Here is a 16,638-nt window from a genome sequence, read left to right as displayed (position 1 = left end):
AATACATTCTTCTTATTCGATGATGTTTAACAGAGGTCGGCATCGGCAGCCAATAAATGTTGCATTACCGCCAACTACTGGACTGGAGTACAACTCCCTTTTACTTTGCTTGAAAAAAAAATATATGTATTTTTTTAAATTAACAAATACCCTACCATCTAACACTACACTCACAATTAAAAATAACACCACCCTACACCACTATTTAAATCTATTTAGTACTACCTCAGGCCAACAACCTGAAAGGATGGGACACCACAACTTAACATACCCTGTAACTCTTCTGATGTCAAGTCTCGCACACCCAAATACCTCTCTGCAGCTGCCACCACAACCTCAATTTTCTGCGACTTACGTTCCATCTCTGCAGTACAGTTGATAACCATAAATGCTATAAAATCCAATCTTACTGAAACATATATCACTTGTTCACCTAGCACTCTGTACAGGTACATATCTACTACTCACAACACTCCTCTCAGGATCCCTCCCCCGTGACCCATCTTCCTCTACTTTCTTCACTGCCTCAGCATTTGACAACTTCTGCACTACTCTAAACCTGGAAATCTCAACCTGCCTCTCTCCACAGGACATTTCTGATCCCCAGCCCCATGGGCACCCTTACAATTAACACATACCCCTACTTTCCCCAATGCTACACATTCCTTTGTCTCATGCCCTTATGCACACTTCTCACACCTAGGAACCTCCCTCCTACACACTGCTACCACATGCCCATAATCTTGACACCTGTAATTTAAGTAGTAATGAGTGACAAATTGTGACGTTTCACTACTGATGAACACTACATATTTCCTACTCAAATCACTACAAAATTATTCCTTAATGACCACTGTGTAACCCACATTCTCTATTGAATTACTACACAATGCCTACACATTACTGCTGTATTCCTACTCAATCCCGATTGAATTACTATTGCTATCTGTGTGTGCAGTGTTGTGCCACTGCGGATCACCACTGAACTGCTTCTGATCCTTTTTCATTTCCTACTACAGTGTATTTGGAAAGTATTCAGACCCCTTGACTTTTTCCACATTTTGTTACGTTACAGCCTTATTCTAAGGACATGATTTGGAAAGGCACACACCTGTCTATATAAGGTCCCACAATTTACAGTGCATGTCAGAGCAAAACAATTCCTCAGCCTTGAAGGTCCCCAAGAACAGTAGCCTCCATCATTCTTAAATGGAAGAAGTTTGGAACCACCAAGACTCTTTCTAGAGCTGGCCGCCGGGCCAAACTGAGCAATCGAGGGAGAAGGACCTTGGTCAGGGAGGTGACCAAGAACCCGATGGTCACTCTGACAGAGCTCCAGAGTTCCTCTGTGGAGATGGGAGAACCTTCCAGAAGGACAACCATCTCTGCAGCACTCCACCAATCAGGCCTTTATGGTAGAGAGGCCAGGCGGAAGCCACTCCTCAGAAAAAGTCACATAACAGTCTGCTTGGAGTTTGCCAAAAGGCACCTAAGGACTCTCAGACCTTGAGAAACAAGATTCCCTGGTTTGATGAAACCAAGATTCAACTATTTGGCCTGAATTCCGAGCGTCACGTCTGGAGGAAACCAGATACCATCCCTACGGTGAAGCATGGTGGTGGCAGCATCATCATGTGGGAATGTTTTTCAGCGGCAGGGACTCGGAGGCTACTCAGGATCGAGGGAAAGATGAACAGAGCAAAGTACAGAGAGATCCTTGATGAAAACCTGCTCCAGAGCGTTCAGGACCTCAGACTGGGGTGAAGGTTCACCTTCCAACAGGACAACGACCCTAAGCACACATCCAAGACAATGCAATAGTGGCTTCAGGACAAGTCTCTGAATGTCCTTGAGTGGCCCAGCCAGAACCCTGACTTGAACCCGATCGAACATCTCTGGAGAGACGTGAAAATAGCTGTCCAGCAACGCTTCCCATCTAACCTGACAGAGCTTGAGAGGATCTACAGAGAAGAATGGGAGAAACTTCCCAAATACAGGTGTGCCAAGCTTGTAGCGTCATGCCCAGGAAGACTCGAGGCTGTAATCGCTGCCAAAGGTGCTTCAACAAAGTACTGAGTAAAGGGTCTGAATACTTACGTAAATGTGATATTTCAGTTTGTTTTTCTTTATACATTTGCTCGATTTCTAAAAACCTGTTTTTGCTTTGTCATTATGGGGTATTGTGTGTAGATTGACGAGGGAAAAAAATATTTTATACATTTTGGAGTAAAGCTGTAAAGGAACAAAATGTGGAAAAGTCAAGGGATCTGAATGCTTTCCGAATCCACTGTAAGCCCTTTTGTATTAATATTGAAAAATGACACATTTATTACTTTTTGCCTAATAAAAATGTACTATTGACGTCTTATTTTACTACTGTGTCACCACAAGACTAGTGTACATGTTATTTCCTCAAGTTTCTAACTTTAGTTACATAATCAAACCATAAATAATATGCTTATAAACTTAATTTACATTTGTATATTTTATCAAATTAATTACATGTTTATACATTTTTATTAATCCCTTTGTATTTGTATTTGTATTTATTATGGATCCCCATTAGCTGCTGCCAAGGTAGCAGCTACTCTTCCTGTGGTCCAGCAAAACTAAGGCAGTTTATACAATTATAAAAAATATTACAGTGCCATGCAAAAGTATTCACCCCCTTGGCATTCTTCCTATTTTGTTGCATTTACAACCTGTAATTTAAATAGATTTTTATTTCGATTTCATGTAATGGACATACACAAAATAGTCCAAATTGGTGAAGTGAAATGAAAAAAATTACTACTACTTACAAAACATTCAAAAACTGAAAAGTGGTTCGTGCATGTGTATTCACCCCCTTTGCTATGAAGCTCCTAAATAAGATCTGGTGCAACCAATTACCTTCAGAAGTCACATAATTAGTTAAATAAAGTCCACCTGTGTGCAATCTAAGTGTCACATGATCTGTCACATGATCTCAGTATATATACACATCTGTTCTGAAAGGCCCCCCGAGTTTTCAACATCACTAAGCAAGGGGCACCACCAAGCAAGTGGCACCATGAAGACCAAGGAGCTCTCCAAACAGGTCAGGGACAAAGTTGTGGAGAAGTACAGATCAGGGTTGAGTTATAAAAAAAAATCTAAAGCTTTGAACATCCCACAGAGCACCATTAAATCCATTATTAAAAAATGGAAAGAATATGGCACCACAACAAACCTGCCAAGAGAGGGCCGCCCACCAAAACTCACAGACCAGGCAAGAAGGGCATTAATCAGAGAGGCAACAAAGAGACCAAAGATAACCCTGAAGGAGCTGCAAAGCTCCACAGCGGAGATTGACAGTTCTTTTGTGTTTCTTCCATTTGCGAATAATCGCACTAACTGTTGTCACCTTCTCACCAAGCTGCTTGGCGATGGTCTTGTAGCCCATTCCAGCCTTGTGTAGGTCTACAATCTTGTCCCTGACATCCTTGGAGAGCTCTTTGGTCTTGGCCATGGTGGAGAGTTTGGAATCTGATTGATTGATTGCTTCTGTGGACAGGTGTCTTTTATACAGGTAACAAGCTGAGATTAGGAGCACTCCCTTTAAGAATGTGCTCCTAATCTCAGCTCGTTACCTGTATAAAAGACACCTGGGAGCCAGAATTTTTTTCTGATTGAGAGGGGGTCAAATACTTATTTCCCTCATTAAAATGCAAATCAATTTATAACATTTTTGACATGCATTTTTCTGGATTTTTTTGTTGTTATTCTGTCTCTCACTGTTCAAATAAACCTACCATTAAAATTATAGACTGATCATTTCTTTGTCAGTGGGCAAACGTTCAATATCAGCAGGGGATCAAATACTTTTTGATGTAGTAAAAAGTTATATAAACAGCTAAATAACAGCATAAAACGTGTTCATAAAACATAAAGGATAGTTAAACATACAGCACAAGGGCTATGAAAGACTGCATGATGAAGGATGGAAGATGATTACATACGGGATTGTCAAACGTTATCTAGGTAACAACAACCAACTACTTCTGGATTTGTCTTCTTCTGTGGTCTTGAGCACAGAAATCCACGAGCTGCAAAACTTTAAAATGAAATAAAAATACAATTATACCTGCACACTGAATCCCTGGTGAAGTGAAAATAATTAAAATAATTGAATAATGAAGTAAGCTTTATGCGACATCTATTTGAGTGAGAACCCAATACACCTCTTTGTTTGGGTAATTTTTCTCTGCCACACATATTTTAACTTGCCGATCGCCGCCCGTGTTGCCGCCAGAGTTTTCAAGATTTTTCATAAACTGTAGGGGGCTTCGCCAGGGTTTGCAGCTCCCTGCGTGTAAGGCCCATAACACATAGTCCAACTGGGACTTGAACACGGATCTCTGTCAGTCTAACACCTTAACCGTAACACCAAGAGGTCCAAACCCGTTGACGAGGTTGTTTTGTAGTCTATGCCACTAGTAACACTCGTTTTCTTAGCCTATCATATTATGTAGCCAACCCACTGGGCACAAACGTCAATTCAACATCTATTTCATGTTGGTTCAATGTAATTTCATTGAAATGACGTGGAAACAACATTGATTCAACCAGTGTGTGCCCAGCGGGAAGCCTACTGGCATCGAGTTGAATTGCCCTAAGAATGCATGAGCAGAATCCATGAGCTGTGCCCCAAAAGACTTTGTTTGGAAATGACAATGGGAAAAAAATATGAATTTGATTTGTCATGTATCCAAAGAAATTAGCTATAATTTCTGCAGGCACAGCTGCAGGTTCATCTCTGAATATGTTATTGTTATACTGTGGTCAAGAGTCTGCACACACAGTTCTGGACCATTCAATTGGATGATACTGAAGATAGCCTCTGAATTCTTTTGTTTGGATGAGGATCATGCTGTCAAAAAGCTCCTTTCATATAGGCTACGGTACCTCTAAAAGCTAACTGATCAACTATTTGCATGTAATACAATAAGCCCATAAATGCTAACCAGAAGAACAGAAATTATGGACCAAGGATAATTTAAAACACACTTCCATTGTCTGATGTGTATGTCCATCTAATAGGAAGATTGAACAATGTGTGTAGTGTGCACATATTTGTATTTTTGTTCTCTGTGTTTAAACCAGAAGACTGCAGTGGAAGGAGAAGCAGACCCGTTGTAGGCCAAACATAGCTAAAGTGGGTCTTTAACTTTACAAAACGGGTAACAAAAGATACAACTCAATGTTTACTGCATATAGTAAAATGTGATGTATTTTTCCATTTTATTGTAGAAATAAATCTCAAAGACAGCAGCATTTGAAAATGTTATAATTTCATGTTTTAAATAGCTTTAAAAGGAAGCTACAATAATAATATAGTATGGTCCTTCACTGAAGGTATATCATATTTTGCCTTTTTTGTTTTATGACATACAAACTGGAATGAGAAATCAAACATATACAGACATCTGACAAACAATAGAGTACTCTTCCCATTATGAATAATATATATTTTTTAAATCAACTATGAAATTATTACAAACAAAGGACTTGTTCTTTATACAAAGTATTTTTGATGCACCATAATATACCATTTCACACATCATGTGTTTATATTGAATTTGGCTGTACTTACAATTCTCTGTAGCCATATAATTCCTTTAAAACACTACATAAAATGTACAGAACAGAGAAAAAAATCCCCTGTTACACTGATTTTCCTCAGATCAGATTCCTGACCATGGTCTGCTAAACTAAATTTTACACAAAGAAAGTGTACACTCAAACTCTGTTATTTTTTTTAGGAACACTAAAATGTCTGGTTCATTCTTACTATTAATTATGCTGGTTGCTTTTTTGTTACAAAGTATATTCTTCAATTTAATGTCTGTCAATGTCTAATCTCAAAAACCCAAAACTAAAAACTAAAATGTTGCGTAATTGCATCAGATTATGTTACGTAGTCTGCCCACGAGAGATTAGTCAATGGCAGACCTAATCCCCTGTATCATTTGAATGATTATGGGTGAACTTACATATTCATCTTTAAGCATATCAGTCCCACAAATCATTAATCAATAATAAGATAGCAGATAGAGTTTGACACATTTTTTACAGGCAGTAAACACAATCTCACATTTAGAAAAATACTTATTTTTCCCAAGGAAATTAAACAAAAGAGCAAACCACAAGCAAGGTATTTTACAAAGTTTTCCATCTTGTCCACCTAATCAAATGTTTTACACAAACCCTTTTTACTCAAATATAATACGCACTGTAAGTCGTTGTCTTGCAATGATAATGTCACATGTTATGGTACGAATAGTATGCCTTTAGACCAACTTTATTAGCCCAGTTCATTTATTGGCTCTGAGTCTCTGACTGTATAGTTCTGGGTTATATGCTGGAAAATTGAGGTATATTTAACCGCAATGGTGTTTGTCAGTAGGTTTTATGCAAAGTAATTGCTTTTAGGAGAGAATAATATTTTGCACACAGTACCTTTGTCTATTTTAACAAAACAACACATGTACATCCTGAGGTAGCTAGATCTCTATTGGTTCAAACTTCTCTAGTGGTTGTAAAACATCAAGTCACAGGCCAGTGTCCTATGACTTGTCCGGGTTAGTTAGTGCACTCTTCATTTCCAAACTAGGGTTTCCCTGCTTTTCTCTAAAGCACGGTCGGGTCGGGGTGGTTAAGAATCCACTACAATACCCCTCCCAAAGTTATCTCTGTCTTCATGTCTCCTCGCTAGCACTCTTGGTAAACACACTCTCCCGACACTGGCGCAGGTTGCTTGTTAGCGTCACACTTCTCCGACTCGACAGTCTTGCCGGTGTAGTCTATACAGACAACACTGCGTCGGCGTTCCCCCTGGCCACAAGTTCGTGAACAGGACGACCAAGGCCCCATTTGCCAAATGGGGCATGGCAGATCAGCACAGGGTCTTATATCTGTGGGTTTCAGGTCCTTATCGCAAGTATTGGAATGGAAACCAGCGTTGTCTCTGCATTCAACGTTCCGTCGGGACCACCCGGAGCTGCAACTCTTGGAGCACTCTGACCATTTGCCCAAATGCCACTGGGGCACACCGAAAGCCTGGATCATATGCAACGAAGCCTTTTTCTCTTTGGATTTAGTGAAAGACACATCTTTGGGGATAAAGAATGTGTATTTGACCTTGGGTGGAAATGCCTCCCCAGCAGTGGCCAGCAACTGGATTGTGACAGCCTCCCTCAATTGTCTGAAGCTCTGGATTCTCTCCAAGGTGGTGGACGAGCCACTGTACTTCAGCACAGCCCCGAGAACAGGAATATCCTGCTCCACTGTGGACACAGAGAAGTTACCATTCAATATGTAGCCACCGCTCTCTCGCTTGATCGCCAGGTAGTTTCCATCGTGTGTGATGTTTCTATGGCTGCGCTGTTTGATGTCAATATTGGTAGCCCCGACAGGAATGGTCACAATGTCGCTATATCCATAACTGAAAGAAAAAAGCAAATGTCTCATTACAGCTGTAATCACATCAGCAGCACAAAAGACAATCAACCAATAATGCTTTCTAAATATGACTGTTATTTAGTCTGGATCATTATAAGACGATAATAGCTAAGACATTAGGGTCATAAATGCTTGTTACCATAATTGCAATTGGAATATTTAGGTGTACTCACGTGGCTTTGTTGTATGAACCAGTGATCTTCCTGCAACTGAGGCCATTCCCACCACACAAGCCACACTTGTCAAGCCTCTTGTTTGAACCGATCTCTTGGTCACAGCCCGCCTTGACACATTGGCCTTGTACACAGACAGACGTAGTGTCAGGACCACATGTCGTGCCGTCGACAACCTATGGACCACACATTCAAACTTAAGGTCTTAATTTACTTAACACTGTGATCCACCAAACAGTGAAGGCAAGCTGTAAAATATGTATTTACAGTGGCCAACATTCTACAGATGATTTTTAGTGAACGTACCTTGGCTTCAAAGACTTTGAATTCACTGCTGCCTTTGGCCCGGCAGAAGAGTTTACATCTGTCCCGGGGCGACACACCAGCGTACTTTGGAATCCATTGCTTCATGTTCCCCAGAATGTCCAGATAGTTGAAGCTGTTGTACTTCTCACACTGCTCCTCTCTAAAACTCTTCCCTAAGGTTGGAGAAAATGACAAAGGGAAAATAATTATCCATCAATCTAATATCAAAGCAGAGACATTTATTGAAAAATCTAGGTTAAAAACACCACTATAGCTCACCACTATATAAATGAAGGGAAATTCTGTAGTGCAAATGCCTAGACAAAATATGGCTCACCATCATTTTCCTCACACATCTGGGTGTTGCAGGACTGGTACTGGACTCTCTGGCCCTCGCAGTACTTGCCGCTGTTCTGGGGCACGGGATCTGTGCACTCCCTGTAGGAGAACTCCACACCCCCTCCACATGTCCTAGAGCACTGTTGCCATGGTCCCCAAGCACCCCAGCCGCCATCCACAACCACCTGTGGTAAAGTCAAAACGAAACAGAGTGAGTACTGAGGGCCATGATAACATCAGCCGTCCAACCCAACCACAGTCTAGGCTGAGGCGTCTCTTGGCATGCCATGACTTGGGTAAATCTGTCCGTCAGTGTGGCACGCTTCTGCTGTCTCCCACATTCCTGTTCTATGTGTCACCACTTGCAGAACCCGTGGCGCACTTGGCAAGACTAAAGTGTGTGTGTGTGTGTGTGTGTGTGTGTGTGTGTGTGTGTGTGTGTGTGTGTGTGTGTGTGTGTGTGTGTGTGTGTGTGTGTGTGTGTGTGTGTGTGTGTGTGTGTGTGTGTGTGCATGTAGGTGTGTTTTCACAAGCTTTTACTAGTGGGTGAGAAAAAAGTATATTAACTGCCAGCATGTCAATTTATAAATCGAGTTTATTGACACATGCTACAGAGCTTGTACTCTCAAAAGTACGGTCTTCCTTACAAAGCAGGAAGGAAATACTCTATCACAGAGAAATTAATCCACATATAGTAACTAACAAGGCATTCTGAGACAGAGTTTTTGTCAAAATGCAATACTACAAGACCAAATATAGATCTTTTTCTCCCCTTTTCTGAGAAAAACTAGGGCTTACCTTTGGCTGCATGACCTCGTGGGCTGCCATGCATGCACCGTGCAGACAGCTCCTGTTGGTGGCGCACGTGGTGCCATCCGCCCAGTGAAGGCTGCCATTATTGGTGGTGCAGTGGGGCTTGCCCTCCTCCCGGCACCACAGCTGGCTGCAGACATCACTGTCAGAGGTGTTGGGGCAGTGCACAAACTCCTCCCCAAACATCTGCTGACACTGGCGGTTGAGGCTGTATGTGGTGCCTGGGAGTTCACTGGGTAACGGTAAGATGCTCTCCGGTGGATCCAAGAGGCAGTCGCCTGTGATTGAACACACGAGAGTTCTGTTTTCAAAAAATCAACAGGTTGTAAAATGTGGAGACTTGACAGTGACAGAAGCTGACTTTGTTGGAGTCTTCACACAATCACATTCTGGACAGTTGGTGAAGCTTCTCAAACCCATGATCTCTTATTTGGATAAATATTCAATGAGCTTTAGTGTGATGTTGTTCTTGACCTGGTGATCGGACCACATTCTTAGCCACATACACTCTCTTTGGAATCACTGACTAACTGATAAAGAACATATTATTTGCTCGTAACAGATGTTACTTTTGGCTCGTGAGAACCGAAACCTTCTCTGTATGTATGACTCAGAGGAAAGAAAGGTCTTGATTAAATGTTACAAAATAATATGAATCTCTTCAAATAACAAACACAATGCCATTCACACCCAATTTCAGATATAAGTAGTAACCACAAACAATCTGGCAGCCAATCTGTAATTTCCTTAGGATGTCTTCAATTTATCTCCATTTTGAGATTTATTAGTGCAAATTTTTGTGAGTCTTTTGCATAAGAGCAAAACTGCGGTGAGAAACTACAGGTGGAGTTAACATTGTGAACACGTGTGAAGCCTGCAGGTATAATGCTTTATAACTTGTTATAAGCATTATGAGCCTTTGGAATGGCTTACAATAAGTAACTTCTCCTGGAAGTATTTATTGTCGTTGTCAGAGGCCATCATTTCTTTAAGAGGGTAGATATTATAAAAGAAAATACAGAAGTAAAAACTGGGCCCTCATAACATAGTGGTTTAAACTAGAAGGCTCTAGTAAAAACAGACCTAGAAGGCTTTTTAAAAAATGTATCTACCAGCAACTGCTGAGTTTTCAAAAAATTTATGTGATTTCATTCAGGTCCAGCCTACTGACCTCAACACACAGTATTCATATGTTGTGATATACATGCAGTAGAATAAAACAAGTACAATAGTTGTAAAAACGTTATTGTAATATCAAATCATTTAAAAGCTTTTAATAAAAATAAACACTAACACTTTCCTCATAGAAAGTGTTACCAAATATGTTTTCTTTGCCTACATCTGAGTTGTCAGTGTTGTTTATCAGCATGACATACCGTGTCCGTTGTCAAAGAACTCTGTGATGTAGAGAGCGCTGCAAGGGGACCAGGGGAAATTCTTGTTGAGGTGAATGAACAGAGGGGCCATCATGTGATGGCCGCCCAGATTCCCAAACATCCTCTCGCAATTCTTGGAGTCGTCGTGTGGCATACTCAGCACGTGACCTAAAGCAGAACAATACCATTCAAATTCAATTAATATACTGCTCAAAAAAATAAAGGGAACACTTAAACAACACATCCTAGATCTGAATGAAAGAAATAATTTTATTAAATACTTTTTTCTTTACATAGTTGAATGTGCTGACAACAAAATCACACAAAAATAATCAATGGAAATCCAATTTATCAACCCATGGAGGTCTGGATTTGGAGTCACACTCAAAATTAAAGTGGAAAACCACACTACAGGCTGATTCAACTTTGATGTAATGTCCTTAAAACAAGTCAAAATGAGGCTCAGTAGTGTGTGTGGCCTCCACGTGCCTGTATGACCTCCCTACAACGCCTGGGCATGCTCCTGATGAGGTGGCGGATGGTCTCCTGAGGGATCTCCTCCTAGACCTGGACGAAAGCATCCGCCAACTCCTGGACAGTCTGTGGTGCAACGTGGCGTTGGTGGATGGAGCGAGACATGATGTCCCAGATGTGCTCAATTGGATTCAGGTCTGGGGAACGGGCGGGCCAGTCCATAGCATCAATGCCTTCCTCTTGCAGGAACTGCTGACACACTCCAGCCACATGAGGTCTAGCATTGTCTTGCATTAGGAGGAACCCAGGGCCAACCGCACCAGCATATGGTCTCACAAGGGGTCTGAGGATCTCATCTCGGTACCTAATGGCAGTCAGGCTACCTCTGGCGAGCACATGGAGGGCTGTGCGGCCCCCAAAGAAATGCCACCCCACACCATGACTGACCCACCGCCAAACCGGTCATGCTGGAGGATGTTGCAGGCAGCAGAACGTTCTCCACGGGCGTCTCCAGACTCTGTCACGTCTGTCACGTGCTCAGTGTGAACCTGCTTTCATCTGTGAAGAGCACAGGGCGCCAGTGGCGAATTTGCCAATCTTGGTGTTCTCTGGCAAATGCCAAACGTCCTGCACGGTGTTGGGCTGTAAGCACAACCCCCACCTGTGGACGTCGGGCCCTCATACCACCCTCAGGGAGTCTGTTTCTGACCGTTTGAGCAGACACATGCACATTTGTGGCCTGCTGGAGGTCATTTTGCAGGGCTCTGGCAGTGCTCCTCCTGCTCCTCCTTGCACAAAGGCGGAGGTAGCGGTCCTGCTGCTGGGTTGTTGCCCTCCTACGGCCTCCTCCACGTCTCCTGATGTACTGGCCTGTCTCCTGGTAGCGCCTCCATGCTCTGGACACTACGCTGACAGACACAGCAAACCTTCTTGCCACAGCTCGCATTGATGTGCCATCCTGGATGAGCTGCACTACCTGAGCCACTTGTGTGGGTTGTAGACTCCGTCTCATGCTACCACTAGAGTGAAAGCACTGCCAGCATTCAAAAGTGACCAAAACATCAGCCAGGAAGCATAGGAACTGAGAAGTGGTCTGTGGTCCCCACCTGCAGAACCACTCCTTTATTGGGGGTGTCTTGCTAATTGCCTATAATTTCCACCTGTTGTCTATTCCATTTGCACAACAGCATGTGAAATGTATTGTCAATCAGTGTTGCTTCCTAAGTGGACAGTTTGATTTCACAGAAGTGTGATTGACTTGGAGTTACATTGTGTTGTTTAAGTGTTCCCTTTATTTTTTTGAGCAGTGTACTATTTAAGGTATGCTATGGAAGTAAAGTTGCTAATAGTTTACATCTACTTTAGTCTTGGGGGTTGACTGTATGGTTCATATCAAGTTCGTATCTCATTAAACCACACAGTTATTAGTTGTAAGCTAACACACTTTTGCATAAGCTTTCGGCTCATGGGTGTGCCCCTTCCTGTCCAAATGAAGTTATTTGTGGACAATATTTCTGTACATTTAGCAGACCCTTTTTGACAAGAGGACAAATGTATGTAGACCTATAGTATCTTTATATATGGTCAATATAGAAGTTTGAGAAAGTTAAAATTGTTTAATGCACAAGTCATACCAAGTTCATGGGCAGCAGTGAAAGCTGCTTGAAGTCCATTGTCCTCAATGACAGAGCAACTCCTTTTTGGATCGCACGCAGTTCCCACATCAGCAACCCCTAGGGTGTCACAACTCTGATGTCCACAAATATCCTGGAAGACAGACAGCAGCTGTTTCAAACAGTGAATCTTTAGACAGCATTTCTATTTGTCCCTGCTTGTTTTTTTTCTCTTTTCACTTGAGAGCTAATGCCAAAAAAAAATTGTTTGTCAATGTTTCCACCATAAAATGAAGCAAATAAATATTCCTGGCAGACAGAAGCAGATCTATGATGTGGGGAAATGAATGGTGTGGTATTAGATATATATTTCAATGACATGCCTCAACATTTTCCCTTCACATGTCAGGCTCGCTTTCTGTGACTGAGATAAATGTTTCCTGGGGCCTATGACCCAAACCACAAGACATAACCATACATGATTCAAAGGACATCTGGACTCAAGAGTGACATGCTGAATTCAACTCAGCATGTGTACACCTTGTTTTGCAGAAGCATAGCTCACTGGAGCAGCATTTGTGCAAACTACTTCCAATTTAAGTCTCAAGTTTTGGGGTTTCTCTTATGGAGAGGCATGTGGCACACATTCTTCGGCAGGTCAAATTCAGGGCAGCAACATTACACCCATACTCTGGCCGTTTTAGGGATGTCATCATCACTCAAGGCTGATTTGTAGCAATTCTAAAAATAGCTCATAGGAGAGCATTCTGCCCTATATGTTTTGAAGCTCATCCGATCTGATTCAGCCAATTGTATTTCATTAGAGGATACATAATCAAATATATCACTGTTTGCTTACATTATTTAATTAACTCTCCAAACCATATGGTAACATCGTTATGGAATAAGGGGTTATGGAGATCCTGTGACATTGATGTAATGTGTGACAGTATACATATGGGGCAGGCAGTGTTCACCTCTCGGGTGAAAAGTAGAGCAGTGTCGTAGTGCTCAGGATGCCTCTGGCTGGCCGGGTTGAACTGTTGTTGCCAGGCACAGAAATTGCGCAGTGCGACTCCCCCGTTATTGGAGAGTGACGGTCCAACCTCCTCGTCTTCCACCACCACCATCTTCACCACCACCATGTGGACAGAGTTCTTGATACTGGGATGTTTGTAAAGCTGGGCTGCCATAGAGACCAAGGTCAGGATATAATGCTGGAGCAAGGGAGGACAACCGGCATTAGGGAGGTTTACAAGGCAACACTGGTGGTGATGATTTAGGCTAAAACTGGAGGGAAAAAACTAAGTGAGTGAAATAACGAAGTAAACACACACATATGTTTTCCCCCCGTTTAAAAAAAAAATAGGAAGTATCTTTAAAAATGTCTAATGCTCATTCTCTTTATCACTTGCATGACCCCAACATTGTTTAATGGTGATGATTTAGTAGCTAAGTCATAATGAATGTGGAACGAAATTACTGCCAAAGCATAATTCTCCCGCCTGACCTTATCAGAGGTTTCCCAGTCCCGTCATTACTCTCTATGCACTCTTCCTTTTAAAATGATCTCATTACTCCAACTTAGTTTACGTCATGCAGATCAGCTAATCAGCAAGTGTGGAGAGCATAGTCTGGCATGACAGTACAGATCAAAAACATTGTTTCTGCACCCAAAATATAGGCTATAATTATTTTCAATTGAAACAGAAATGAGTTTTTCCATAAAACATTTTGGCTGTGGGTGTTTTCGCATTGGGGGTTGGATTAAATGCAATAAAATAAATGTGTCAACATAGGCTATATTAATCGAATATATCCTACCTTTATCTCATCTCCATAGAAATGTGTCATGGACGCGTCTGCAACCACCAGCGTCTCAATAAATCGTGGTGCTGATACAAAGCGTTTCCCTCGTAATTGTCTCTCAGGATCTTTTTCCCCATGAATAAAACTGTCCTTGTCAGCTTTTACACGACTCTTCTCACTCAGTTGACCAAATACAGTTTGAGTGTCATGTGGTGCTTCTGTGGGTGTCGTCCTTTTGATAAAATGTAACTGTTCAGTGGACCTCTCCCTTCTCCCTGAGCCGAGCACTTTGGGCTCAATGAAATACTCATCCCCGTCTGTAACAAACGATCCAAGGATGCCATAACAGAGACTGACCGCAACAACAGAATCTTGGTTGGAGTCCACAGTCCCCGAGTAAAAACAGCTCCTCAAATCTCTTTCCGTCTCCTCAGTCTTGTTTATCAAGTTATGAAAGTCCGGTTCAGTCTCAGAAGTTTGTCTGCCATGGGCACCTGAGGCGCTGCGTAAAGTGTGGAGATCGTTTGCTTTGATGCGTTGAATTGTCATTGTAGTAGATAAGAAACTGTTATCCGGGCTTAAATTCAAAGTGAAATCTCGGCCAAAGGCACTGAGTCTAAATCTCGGCTGTTCTTCACTTCGTTTCCAAAAACGACCACTGCTTCTTCCATTTAACCTGACAGGTACAATTTCCTCAGAATCAAACAATTTAGAAAGTGATTTGTCGATTACGCACAGGACTAGTAAAACGAAACACCTATTTGAACACATATTCTGCAATGGAAATTGCACAAAAAATGTTTAAAACAAAAACAACCTTTCAACCAAAATTCCGGACCAAGCCCATACGCAGCTGTACACGTCAATTGATAATGTCTGTAGTCGGTAGAAAATCTCGAGTCACTTAACTATTTTTTTGTCTTAGGGACCTCACAACAAAAATATTTTTTCATCAGTATAATGTGACAAAAACCCACTGCTGTATAGTCAGTCTGTGTCGATAATGTTTGATATTTTTAGTTTAATTGTGTGATCTTCATGCTATTATAGCGGAGCTAAAATACTGTTCTACCACTCGGCAGCACCACTGAATACTAGGAGTAGCGGAGGTATTTATACTTTCTTGTATACCACTCGTTGCCTCAAATTCTCCTCCCACTCGTACCTCATGAGAAACTCTTGGATAAAACGGATCCAATGAGAAGAGACCGACACTCCCCCCTTCTGAAATAGCTGCAGTTTGACAACCCTGTAACTAACATTAACTCGGCATAGACCTACAGTACAGGACGCTGCAACCTGGATACCCATATTATAATATAAGGGCTCGGTCAGTTATTTTAAACTTTGAGTGACTGCCAGTGCAGTGGCCCCCAAGCGACTCCCATAAGTAGGCTATAGCATACCCACCACGACCATGGTCCTCATCAGTCGAATAAATCAATGATAAAGAGATGTCATGGAACACATTAGAGAATTATGTTTAAGAGATAAGACTCTTATCTTGCGCATCTCTGGTCATTCCCCCGCGTAAAGGGAATCTCATTATTTTGTCATCCAATACTACCACCTTGTGGATGAAAAGCTTCCACAGTACCTTATCTAAATATTTTTTGTTTTACCTTTCTTAACTAGGCAAGTCAGTTAAGAACAAATTCTTATTTTCAATGACGGCCTAGGAACACTGGGTTAACTGCCTTGTTCAGGGGCAGAACGACAGATTTTTACCTTGTCAGCTCGGGGTTCCGATATTGCAACCTTGCGGTTACTAGTCCAACGTTCTAACGTTCTAGGCTACCCTTACCTAAACTAACCTACTTTTTATACAGCGCTAACACGTGTCCTTTTTGCCCTTCATCACAAGAGAGCAAAACATGTCATATTAATGTAACCAATGAACGCTGATATTACTTGGGGGTCTTATTAGCTTCGAAGTGGCATTGGCAAAAAATGACACATGTTAGCGCTATATAAAAGTAGGTTATTTTAGGTAAGGTTCTGAGTAAACATTTCAACCACAAGGTGGTAGTATTGGATTACAAAATAATTAGATGCCCTTTACGCGCGGGAATGACCAGAGATGCGCACTCTACTGCAGGCGCAACAGGTGTTGTTATTTTTTAAACTATAGCCTAGAACCGGTTAGACATTGTTGGAAATATTATTAGGCTATTTCTCAATATTTCTTGGGTGTATTTGCATTACGCATGGAGTTTGAACTGTTAGGTCATTAAGCCTAGTTACCTTGTACGA

The 16,638-nt window shown here is 41.7% G+C and overlaps 1 protein-coding gene across 1 annotated transcript; it reads right to left on the bottom strand.

The window, feature by feature from the left end:
* Nucleotides 1-5,224: 5,224 nt before the first annotated feature.
* Nucleotides 5,225-15,485, bottom strand: LOC106612541 (A disintegrin and metalloproteinase with thrombospondin motifs 8). Its single transcript, XM_014213774.2, has 9 exons — nt 14,401-15,485; nt 13,554-13,793; nt 12,598-12,730; nt 10,490-10,657; nt 9,099-9,391; nt 8,299-8,485; nt 7,962-8,134; nt 7,656-7,831; nt 5,225-7,465 (listed from the first exon to the last, which is right to left on the bottom strand). Exons 1-9 carry the CDS (start codon nt 15,154-15,156, stop codon nt 6,733-6,735), a joined length of 2,859 nt encoding a protein of 952 aa, XP_014069249.1. The 5' UTR covers nt 15,157-15,485; the 3' UTR covers nt 5,225-6,732.
* Between the last annotated feature and the right edge of the window lie 1,153 nt (nt 15,486-16,638).

The sequence above is a fragment of the Salmo salar genome, chromosome ssa09 (genome assembly GCF_905237065.1).
Source record: "Salmo salar chromosome ssa09, Ssal_v3.1, whole genome shotgun sequence".
Classification (NCBI taxonomy): Eukaryota; Metazoa; Chordata; class Actinopteri; order Salmoniformes; family Salmonidae; genus Salmo; species Salmo salar.
This window is presented reverse-complemented; position numbering and strand designations above follow the sequence as displayed.

Excerpts from the sequence above, each read along its gene's own strand:
- LOC106612541 (XM_014213774.2), bottom strand. The coding sequence starts at position 15,156 with ATGTGTTCAAATAGGTGTTTCGTTTTACTAGTCCTGTGCGTAATCGAC. Across the intron at positions 12,731-13,553 it reads CTCTACTTTTCACCCGAGAG|GATATTTGTGGACATCAGAG; the intron begins GTGAACACTGCC and ends TCTGTCTTCCAG. Across the intron at positions 7,832-7,961 it reads TCAAAGTCTTTGAAGCCAAG|GTTGTCGACGGCACGACATG; the intron begins GTACGTTCACTA and ends TGTGGTCCATAG.